Genomic DNA, 12,080 nt, shown 5'->3' with positions numbered 1-12,080 from the left:
ATTGGAGATGGTCGAGATCCTTGGATTCCTTCTATGACTTAGAAAACCCTCCTCCCTTTAAGCTAGTTTTTGTGATTGAGTTAGACCCAACGTCCATTTAACAAAAGGTTCTTCGAAATACAGAATTCGAGTCAAGAAGGGCTCTTTCATCTCCTCTTTTTTGTGAGCTTATTTGTTAAAGGATAGACCTTCCTGGTTTATTTTGTGTTTCGATTGAATTGTATGAGTGGTTTCCACACGAGCTTTGTAATTCTTGAGGTTTAAAGGCTATATCCACCTCTCTATATCCTTTTTGATCTAACATGAAATAAACTCCCATTATGGAAACCTTTACCCCCAAAAAAAAAAAAAAAAGACTCAAACAAGTCGCCCTAAAATTACAACCAAAAAAAAAATAAAAAAAATATGGAGATCGAACAAGTTGCACAAATAACACGCTAAAGAACATTTGTAAGTAATTGATTAATTTGTTGACAACCGAAGACTCAAAACCAAGTCACTAACATCCTTTTTTGACACTTCATATAATACTTTTTTTTCCCCTTCTTTTTCCACTATAAATACAGCTGATAATTTGCATATCTTTCACAAAAACTACATACTACTTTTTTGTGCCTTTCATTTCATTTTCTCTCGTTGCTGTCTTTGAATTTAAGCATTTTAATTTATTTTTTTAAAAGAAAACATTTAAGTTTTTAAGTCATGCAGAACCCCTCACCTCCAATTTATGGCCAAAAACCGATGACCCGCATCCCCGTGCCGGGCCAGTTACAAGCTAATCATCCCGGAACTTGGTCCACTGAACTTTTTGACTGTTGCTCTGATGTCCCAAACTGTACGGTGTTCTTTTTTAAGTCCTTTTGTGTTAATTTTGTACAATAGCTATGTATCTTCGTATATTTTGTAAACAATTAAGTATCAGTAGCAGTAAGAATCGAATTTTTAAATACAGAATAAAAAAAATTCTAAAAGTTAAATACACGAAGAAGTACGGGGTTAACATTTACTATATATACATAATAAAATAATTTTAACTTTAAAAATACACTGTAATTTTTTGCCGAGGGGATTCGGCTGAATCCCTGGAGCTAACGTGGCTCCGCCCCTGTCAGTAGCAAAGTCACATAGACAGAAGATAGGTATGTTGAACACTTGTTGTCAAATTATACTGAGCATGACACTATTTTCTTATTAATTTTTTCCACAAGGAAAGTTAAACATCCTCAATGAATGTCCAAGTTTCACCACTGAATAACTATAAATTTCACAGTTTACTCTTAATGAGAATTTCTTTTTAACCGTGCACACAAATATTATGACATGGTATATATTTTAAATCACAAAACTTAAAAGCTATTTTTATTTCTTAAATTTAATTCCCAATCAAACTATGAAATACAAGTTCGGAGAGGAGTAACTGTTTTCCCCTTTTGCATGGTTTTGTTACCATTTTATTATTGCATTATTCTTCTCTTTAATTTCTGATTTTTTAAGCTTTTATTTTTTCAGGTTGCATAACTTGTTTTTGTCCATGTATTACATTTGGACAGATTGCAGAGATCGTGGACAAAGGAACTCATTGTAAGCAACACTACATTAAACTCCAGTCAAATTCTGTCACATAAATTCATTACTCCCCCGTCTCAATTTAGATGAGAATTGACCTATTTGGGAAATCAAATAATTCTTTCTTTGATTACAATTTTAAAAGAGTGGAGAAAATCGTAGCCAAAGAAAAAGTTATTTGACTCCAAATCAATAAGTCAACCTCATATAAATTGAGATGTAGGGAGTAAATTTTTAACCTTTTCTTTATTTTTTTTTTTTTTTGGACAAAAACAATTGTGACGTGTGATCGATATTGATTTCAGCTTGCGGTGCAAGTGGAGCTCTGTATTTTTTGATACAATCATTAACTGGATGTGGATGCATCTATTCATGCTTTTATCGTACAAAGATGAGGAAACAATACAATTTGCCAGAAAGCTCTTGTGGGGATTGTTTGCTTCATTTCTGCTGTGAAAGTTGTGCTTTGTGCCAAGAGTACCGTGAGCTTAAACACCGTGGATTTGACATGCATAGTGGTAAACACATATTCCTCTTTTATGTTTGTTTCTTTTTCCGTGTTCAATATCCGTTTGGGGCCCGATTAATTTGCATTCGCGTTGGAAAAATCAACCTTTTTGGAGGTATAAAGTATGTTATGCCAAAGGCTACTCCTTTGTAAGGACTCGAACTCAATCGAGAACTGTAGTTAAGGATGGAGGGGGTACTTATATACCATCCCATTAGTGACGGACCTAGGATTTTCACTAAGTGGAGTTAAATTAAATATAAAAAAGTAAACACATGAAAAAGCCAAGGGGACACATGAAAAAGCCAAAGGTATTCAACACACACACAAACATATATCTGAATTTGTGTCGGGAGAGGAGGTAAAGCGCTTCATATCAAAGGCGACTCCATTTAGGAACTCGAATACAAAAACTCTGACCATAACATTTGTTGGTGTAAATATTCCTTGACCAAAAAACAACAGCAACAAAAAAGTTAACCTTTATCTTCCTTTTTATATGACATTATTAACATTTATTTAAAAAAATAATGACACTTTTTTCATGTTTTTTTTTATAACTTTAAACTTCTCATTTTACATTTAATAATATATCCTTTTAAATTAAAAAGAAAACAATGTTATGCCATGTTTAATAGTATAAAATTTAAGAATATTTTTTATATGCGTATGAGAAGTCTTTTTGCCTATCTTAAATTGCTTATTCCGTCAAACATTGCCATATATAAAATAACAAAGGGTACAAAATATCTTCTTTTTAGCTAAAATTGTTAAGATACTTATGATTCTTGTTTTACAACATATATATAGGTTGGAAGGCAAATATGGAGAACCAAAACAGAGGGATAGCAATGGCTCCACAAGTTCACGGAGGAATGACTCGTTAATTAAATGGACAAAATGTTGACTTGTTCAGTCTGATATATGTATTGCTCTTTCTTTAAAAAAAAATGTTGAGATACTTAAATATTGCTCTTGTCCTCGCAAGATGTTATATTGGTTGTTGATTGTTTATGATTAAAAAAAAATATATGTATTACTTCTTTACTATTCTTCTTAATCCTTCACCTTATATGATAATTGTAAGATGTGTACTTGTTACCTAGTATTGGGTGGGTTTGGTGTTGGGTCAAAAAATTGAATTTTTGGGCCCGTAATTCAAGTCATCTTTCTGGGAAGGATTTCCTGAAGCTAATCCATGCGTCACAGATAATTAGGCAAATTTATTTAAATTACAGTTTTATCGAACACTGAAATATATTTTGATCAAATAATTTAGAAACAATACTTTTTTTTTTTTTGAATGAAAACCACCAAACAATGTTTGGCAGTACTTTATTAAAATAGAAAGTTTTCTGCACAAGTTTTAGAAACAATACTTATAGCCTATTTGGCCAAGCTTCTAAAATTAGCTTATTTTGAAAAGTGCTTTTAAAAAAAGTATTTTTGTGAGACGCAGTTTGTGTTTGACCAATTAATTTAAAAAACACATTTGAGCAACTATTAGCATTTGACCAAACTTTTAAAAAGTGTTTTTAAGTATATTTTTCTCAAAAGTGCTTTTCAAAAAAGTCTTTATAGGAAAGCTCTTTTTTTTTAGTTTACGAAAAAGCTGCTTAATTTAAAAATCTTAAAAAACATTTGAAACACCTCACATTTTTTAAAATAAGCACTTTTTGGAAAAGATAAATACTTTTGAAAAAAAATAAGATTAAAAGTGTTTTTAAATATATTTTAATAGCTTTCAGGATTAGCTCCAGATACAATCCGGCCAACTATTTCCTGTACAAACATAAAGCAACCAGAGTTAGGTTGCAAGGCACCATTTAATAGGACAAAATAATACATTATAACTCATTTAACCCCAATTAGCTATATTTAGGTTGCATTTGTTTTCATTAAGATTAAGACGTCTGAATCTGAACACACATCTAAATGATTAAGATGTTATCTTTATATCTGAACACTGAATGATTAAGATCATTTGTTTTCAACATCTGAATATATATAGTTCATCTTTATTTTAAAAAATCTACATATAAAATTTAAATAAATTAGTAATTAAATACTATATCAACAAATATTTTAGAAAAAATAAAAATTAGATCAAACTTATAAAATATAATAAAAGATGATATATAAATGAACATTTTATATTTTACATAAATAAAAAATTGAAGTATCTAAAGTACAAGTATTAAAGAAATGAGTGTGCACCCCCCTCTCCCCACCCACCCTCCACCCCTCTTTTTCCAAACCCTTTTCTGTGATGGGTTTCACACAGATAATTCTTGACTAAAATCCACAAAATAAGCTAGTTAAAGAAAAGAGATTCAGAAATATTGAGGTTAAGGATCACAATTTGTCATGATCCTTTGGTGTCAGACACAAAGTATTTGTGTTTTCTATTTCTTTTTAAATGGTACATAAAAAAACATAAAGAACATTTGTGTTTATCCATGAAATAACAGTTGAAGATGTGTGAAGGCACCGAAATTTTTTAAAGCGTCTGTAGGACAAAATAAGTGTTTTGACTGAATGAGAAAAAGACTCCTTTATAACCCATTTAACCCCAATTAGCTATATTTAGTGAGGTTTTTAGAGGCGGTAGCCGGTAGGTTTCTTTTTTTCTTTTTGTTGCTTAAGAAGACATATTCTTATTAATATAGTCTTATTAATATAGTGGTAGGTTTCCATTAGATCCTATTTGATCTCATTCACGGTTAGAGTTACTTTTTAGAAAATAAAATACAAATTGAGTGACTTTATTAATATAAAAATAAGATAAGTGACTTTACCAGTTAATTTACGAACCTGAGTGAGCTTTTGTGAAATTTACTCTAATAACCTCTCATGATACCTCTCCCTCTCACTTTCTTGAGGGTTAGCTTCAAAGTTTTATACTGTTTTTGATTAATAGTGAGTAAGTTCTCCCGGCAGAGAATTGCTTGTATTTTCCTAGGAATATACGGACAATATTCTCTTGAAATTCAATTTCTCCATTATTCTTCGATTCCTTTTCTAACATTTTTTAGAGGAGTTTAATGGACGCTGTCCCTGATAAGTCTTGTACATAACATTTTCAACCAAAGGGAAAAGGCTATCAAAACACCAAAAGATCTCCAGAAATGTTCGACTTCATGCTCATTTTTGCTAGTTGATCAGCTATTTTATTAGGTTCCTACAAATATATATGGCCTATGCAAGGCTCTCCCAAATTGCTAGCAAGTATGAACGTGCATCATTGAAAGGTTGTGGTGGACGGGTGTGGAGCCACAAATTACGAGTTTGGCAGAATTCAGTAATTTTAGCCTAAATTTTGTATTTATATTGAAAAATTTATTTAATATATAGAATACTCTATTCAAAACTCAGTAAGCATGCAAAAAGAATTGTCGTCTAGAACACATATATTAAAATTCCTGGCTCCGCCTCTGGATTAGTAGGATGGATAGGATCTCTCTATCTTTAATCATAAATTTCAGGTTCGAGTCTTAGATATAAAAAGATTTTGCTAGGGAGCTCTCCCCTGTTTAATTGATTGCAACAACGTGCAAAAACGGAAATCCGAATTAATTAGAGCTCTGAACATCGAATAAGAAACCATACGGATCGAATTATGGTACACGTGAATTCATCGTATTTTTGCAAAATTAGATATTTTATGTATAGACATATTTCCTACAAGGAAATCTAATATTATTTGTTGGCAATCATACTTCAAAAAGGTTGAATGGTGCGCTTGATTGAATGTTGAGTAATTTACTTAAAGAAATTAGGATCAATTCTTTACCACTGATTTTAAGGAGTCACAAATTCCTTCGAAGGTTCAATTTTAGACATTGTTATAAGAATAGTATCATAGTAATGATGTTTAGCAGTGTTAGTACTTATCATTTTAAACTTTTGGTGAATCCTATAAATCATTCACCTCGATAGCTTCTAATAATTGATACTTTTAGAGTGATAGAGAGATTATATGTTAACAACTTGTAAAAGTTCCATTTAGTTTGAACAAATGAGAGAGTTTGCTAATATTTATTATCAAATGTTGGGATAGATTCCTTTTCATCTTTAATCAAAGATCTGAAATTTGAGTTCTGCGAATAAAATCGTCTTCGACAGGAAATATTTTATCCATAAAGTGAGAAATTTCAACGTGAATCTGAATTAATGGAGCCCCAACCGAACACCGAATAGAAAATAAAAAAGAGGAACTTAATGAATATCGTTAAAGGTTGTGACTCGGTGGTAAATACCTATCCATCTTTGTTGGCAATAGGACTTGTATGTTTTGATGAATGACAAAGTGAATGAACTAGGTCAATGGACATATTCCATCTCAGTAACAAATGCGAGATAAAGCAAATGAGCCAGGTGCTTAAACCAGGTCCATGAACATATTCTAGCTCAAAGTCCTGGTACGAGTAGAACTCTTGAATTAAGAGATAAGGACTTGGCGGACAAGATGAAGGATTTCTTGCCATAATTATTAAGATACTCTTCAGACTCACAAGGGATATAGAAGGCGCGTGAACGCAAGAAACCTAAGTCATCTCAAACCCTAATTCTCATATTGGGCTTCATCGTGTAGGGTTCGTATTCAGCCGACTTCTTTGCGCACCAAAACCTATATATGTCCCAAGTCCTTTCTTGAATAATCTTACGCACTCACATAGAGTGAAAATCAGAAATTGAGTGAATATAGTAAATGCAATAATTGAGAGTTCTGATTCTTTGAAGTGCGGCCTGATACAAAGAACAAGATTGAAGAACCTGTTTCATAGAGTTATGTTTTACAGTCTTCAAGTCTAGAATCTTCTATAAGGATTGTTTTATCAAGTTGCACATTTCCAACTTTTATAAAAGCAATTGTTATAGGTATAAACGTTTGTCAAATTCATCCTAAATTTAAAGGCAACTTGAAGTGGACTCAATAGTCTAGTGTGATTGTTGAGATAGGAATTACAGTTGGCTCCTAGGTTACAGAGTTGGTACTATGAATTTGCATAGGCTCACAGTATTGGAGTTTGGAATAAATTCTGCAAAGGCATAGGTCGTGATTTTTTCACCCTTATGCCTGGTGGTTTCCACGTAAAGATATTGGTCGTGCAAATTATCAATCAGTATCAGAGCAGGTTCTCTTTAAGAGGTTAACACCTTAAGAGAAGATCATGATGAATGTTATACCACCAATTGGACACAGTGAAGGTCAATCAACTCACAACCCACTGATATTCAATGGGAAGTACTATGCCTAATGGAAAGTTCGCATGAAGGACCATTCACAACCAGAAAACTAGGAGCTATGGGATAGAATCTCTAATGGTCCTAAATATCCCACCAAGAAGGCATTGATAGAATAAACGTTAAGAAGGTAGAAGATACTAAGCCTATTTATGAGGTAAACTAGGGCTATCGGAAAAGGAAAAGGGAAGAGAAACCACTACGAGTCCTTCGAGTACGACAGAAACAGCTATGAACTTGAGGATCCCGTGCTCTTGGTTCTAGAAGCAAAAAATTAGAAGCCTTATGTGGCAATTATCAAGAGACCGCAGGTGACGTCAGCGAAGATTTCGTTAACTAGAGTGCGCGAGTTGACTATTCTGGTGAGCCCCGCATTGCTTCGCGCGGGCAAGAAGTTATTTGTTTTCTATCGTCCTTTTCTTTTAAAAACTTTTAGAGTCGCTCCATTAGTCATTTTCTTAGTCCCATGAGTATTCTTTTGTTATTAAAGACTTGTGACTAGTATTAGATGTTCTTCCTGTATTGTGGGGATGGTTTTAGTATTATTATGTTGAAAACGGTTGATTGAGATTGAAAAACATCCTCAATGTTGCATTAATATTTTCTTCATTGGCCAAAGTCTCACCAGTGCTTTGCAAGTCTTAATCAGTATCCCCCATTGAGTCCAATTTGACCCTTCCCTATTTTGGTATTGATGTGCTCTTGGGCCCCGCCTTAATTGGTTGCGTTGGACCCCGCCTTAATTGGTTGTGTTGGACCCCGCCAATGCTCATAACATAAAAAGATTTTTATACTGCTGAGCCCAACTTCATACTGAGGAGCGTAAAAATTGTTTACAAAATTTGTTCCATCATGTTGCTGTCAATTGTCTTTCTTGTCACCAAATATAGCTACATAAATTGCTAGAAAGTAATAATACTAGCTCACTTTCTATAGTTGAGGATAAGGGTGTCAACCGGTTCCAACCGGAACCGGTTATGGGAAATAGGATTAAACAGTAGGTTCAGGTTAAAAAAAAAACATTTCCAACGGTTAGGTTTGCCGATTCGGTTCTGTTTTAAAAGCTCCGAAGCCGGGCCGGTCGGTTTGGAGTGTTTAAAATATGTTTTTTGTTTTTTGTTTTTTGTATTATATATATATATTATAGTATTTATTTGTATATTGTAGGTATATTTACATATGTTATACAACTTTATAATTAAAGTTTAAATATTTCTTGACTATTATATTTAACAATGTCAATGCAATACGGAATAGTGTTTTTCGTATACATATATATATATAACTTAATATATATAGTATATATACTTATATATACATATACTTATATATATGTATAACTTAATATATATATATATATATATATAACTTAATATATATATAAATATATGTATAACTTAATATATATACATATATATATATATATATAATATATATACTAAATATGTGGATAACTTAATATATATACTATATATATGTACTATATACTATATATATATATATATATATAGGTATAACTTAATATATATACTATATATACATATATATATATATATATATATACTTAATATATATACTAAATATATAACTTATATATATATATAGTATATATATTAAGTTATACATATATATGTATAACTTACATATACTATATATATATATAATAATATATATATACTTATATACTATATATACTTATATATATGTATAACTTAATATATATACTATATATATGTATAACTTAATATATATACTAAATATATATATACTTAATATATATATATATATACTATATATATATATATACTATATATACTTAATATATATACTAAATATATGTATAACTTAATATATATATATATATACTATATATATATATATATATAAATATGTATATAACTATATATATAATATATATACTAAATATATATATAACTTAATATATATACTAAATATATGGATAACTTATATATATATACTATATATATATATATATACTTATATATAGGTATAACTTAATATATATACTATATATACATATATACTATATATACTATATATATATAAATATATGTATAACTTAATATATATACTATATATATATTAAGTTATACATATATATATATAATTATATATACTATATATATATATAACTTATATATATATATATACTTATATACTATATATATATATATATGTATAACTTAATATATATACTATATATATATATAACTTAATATATATACTAAATATATGTATATACTATATATATATATACATATATACTATATATACTATATATACTTAATATATATACTAAATATGTGTATAACTATATATACTTAATATATATACTAAATATATGTATAACTTATATATATATATATAGTATATATATTAAGTTATACATATATATGTATAACTTACATATACTTATATATATGTATAACTTAATATATATACTATATATACATATATACTATATATACTTAATATATATACTAAATATATATATAACTTAATATATATACTATATATACTTACTTATATACTATATATATATATATATAGTATATAGTATATATACTTATATATGTTTAAGTATACTATATAACTTAATATACTTATAAGTATATTCTTAGTATATTTTAGGTATATTCCTAACTTAATAAAAGTAAAAATATGAACACAAGTAAATAGAAGTAAGCTCAATGAGCCATATTTTTATTCATTCTTGGATAACATTTATTTGCAAGTTGTATTTTTTTTAACTTGCAAATAATACATGAAGTTGTACAAAAATAGTAGAATAATAAAATCACCAATTTTGAACCATTTCGTTAATTTCCCCCACATCATATTCGGTCATGGAAATATCTTCAAAGTCTTCCATTTGGTCGGTCCACTAGCTATCAAATCTTCAATTTCTTCCTCTTCGCCTTCCTCATACACGAGTTTTGGTTGCGTCGCTCCGATCTAATCAATCTCGAATGCACACTAGTACTTGCAAGCTAAGCCGGATAATGAATGTCTGTGGTCTCCAATTTGCTGTCTTCCTTGGCTAAATGCGCTCTCCGAAGCCACGGTTGATACTTGAACCGTAAGGATATCTCGAGCCATTCTTGAAAGTACGGATAGCTTGCCTTGTACTTCTTCCACCATGCTAAGACGTCCGCCTCATCCAGTTGGTTGATATCTACATTTGGGTGCATCAAATAAAATTATATTCATCAAAGTTTGCGGTAGAAGAAGAAGTTGGTGTGAATGTAAAACTTTTAAACCCGACAAGCCCTTTTTGCTACTTTGAGAAGTAGTAGGGCGTGGAGCAACGGGTCTTTGCACGTTCTTCCAAACTAGAATAATGAGTAAAAACTTTTCTAAACTCATCATCAATAGCGAGTTTAAACCCATTAAAGATGGTTGAGTTCGCTTCAATTTCTAAAAATGTATAAATTTGACTAACCAAATTTTTAGTATAAGACGATTTTAAACAAAGATTTAAAAAGGGAACCCAATATAAATAAAGTTGGGATGGGAAAAAAATACTTCTTAAATTTGATTATCATTTCAAAAATAGCCACTTGATAATCGGGTTTATGTTTATACTCTTGTAAAACTCTAGCTATTTCCGCTAAGTAGGCTAAAATTCCGGTTACCGTGGGATAAAATTGTCTAGAAAAAGCAAGAGTTGCATTATTAAAATTTTCTAAGAGTTCAATACATTCTTTAACATCTTCCCGATGCATAAAATTTAACCAATCGACTATCGGTATTATATTTGTTGTGAACTTGTTGTATGGGAATCCTATACTCATATGCTTGTTGTAGCATAATGTAAGTGTAGTTCCACCTAGTCTCAATTTCTATTTGAATTTTCCTAGGTCTAAGGTTATTTTCCACACAAGCATTCTTAAAATCTCTAATTCTTCCCCTATTAGCATTACAAAAAAAAAACGCAATGACATTTCTAACTTTTTGAACGAGAATCATCAAAATGCTCAAGACCATCTTTAACAATTAAATTTAAAATGTGACAACTACATCTTACATGAAAAATATTTTTAGAGGAGGGTTTATTTCTTTTTTTAAAAGACCAACTGCCTTTGTATTATTAGAAGCATTATCTAAAGCAATACAAAGTGTTTTTCTATAAATGTTAAAAAATCTCATAATAGTAGACATTGAATCGGCTAAAAATTTTCCATCGTGACGACCTTTTCCTTCGTCATATAAAAAAGCTATAATTCTTTTTTGCATAACTTGGTTATCATCAACTTGATGACATGTAATAGCAAAAAAATCTAAATGGTTAATACTAAGACCCAAATCGGTAAGACAAACATTACAATTTAAAGAATTAAATACGTGGCGCAAATAAAATCTATATTTTTTAAACAAATCTATAACATCGGCTCTACAAGTACTTCTAGGAATACCCTCGAATAACGGATTATAACAACGTTGAATGTAAGTAACAAACCCCGAACCCGAGGGAAAGGAAAATGGTAAACAATCATAAGCTACCATTTTAGCTATTTCTACGCGTTCTTTTTTCTTGTCATACTTAAAATTTCTACCGGTTCGTGGGTCTATCGTCATTTGAATCCCCCCGCATTTGAACCCGTTTGCTCTCCCAAGCATCCATATGTTTGGTTCTCGTATGAGAATTTAGTGTACCCGTTCCACCGTCCTTACCGAGTTCCTTGCTTAAAACTAAATACTTGTCCACATATGTTACATGTGGTGATTGGCTTTCCTA

The 12,080-nt window shown here is 30.3% G+C and overlaps 1 protein-coding gene across 1 annotated transcript; it reads left to right on the top strand.

The window, feature by feature from the left end:
- The first annotated feature begins 607 nt into the window (after positions 1-607).
- Positions 608-3,094, top strand: LOC132032850 (protein PLANT CADMIUM RESISTANCE 3-like). The gene is made up of 4 exons (XM_059422620.1): positions 608-835; positions 1,510-1,581; positions 1,872-2,084; positions 2,885-3,094. Exons 1-4 carry the CDS (start codon positions 703-705, stop codon positions 2,959-2,961), a joined length of 495 nt encoding a protein of 164 aa, XP_059278603.1. The 5' UTR covers positions 608-702; the 3' UTR covers positions 2,962-3,094.
- Positions 3,095-12,080: the final 8,986 nt, after the last annotated feature.

Source organism: Lycium ferocissimum, chromosome 10 (genome assembly GCF_029784015.1).
Source record: "Lycium ferocissimum isolate CSIRO_LF1 chromosome 10, AGI_CSIRO_Lferr_CH_V1, whole genome shotgun sequence".
Lineage (NCBI taxonomy): Eukaryota > Viridiplantae > Streptophyta > Magnoliopsida > Solanales > Solanaceae > Lycium > Lycium ferocissimum.
This window is presented reverse-complemented; position numbering and strand designations above follow the sequence as displayed.

Coding starts and splice junctions, on each gene's coding strand:
- LOC132032850 (XM_059422620.1), top strand. CDS start 703: ATGCAGAACCCCTCACCTCCAATTTATGGCCAAAAACCGATGACCCGC. Junction 836..1,509: donor TTGCTCTGATGTCCCAAACT/GTACGGTGTTCT, acceptor TTATTTTTTCAG/GTTGCATAACTTGTTTTTGT. Junction 1,582..1,871: donor CGTGGACAAAGGAACTCATT/GTAAGCAACACT, acceptor TATTGATTTCAG/CTTGCGGTGCAAGTGGAGCT.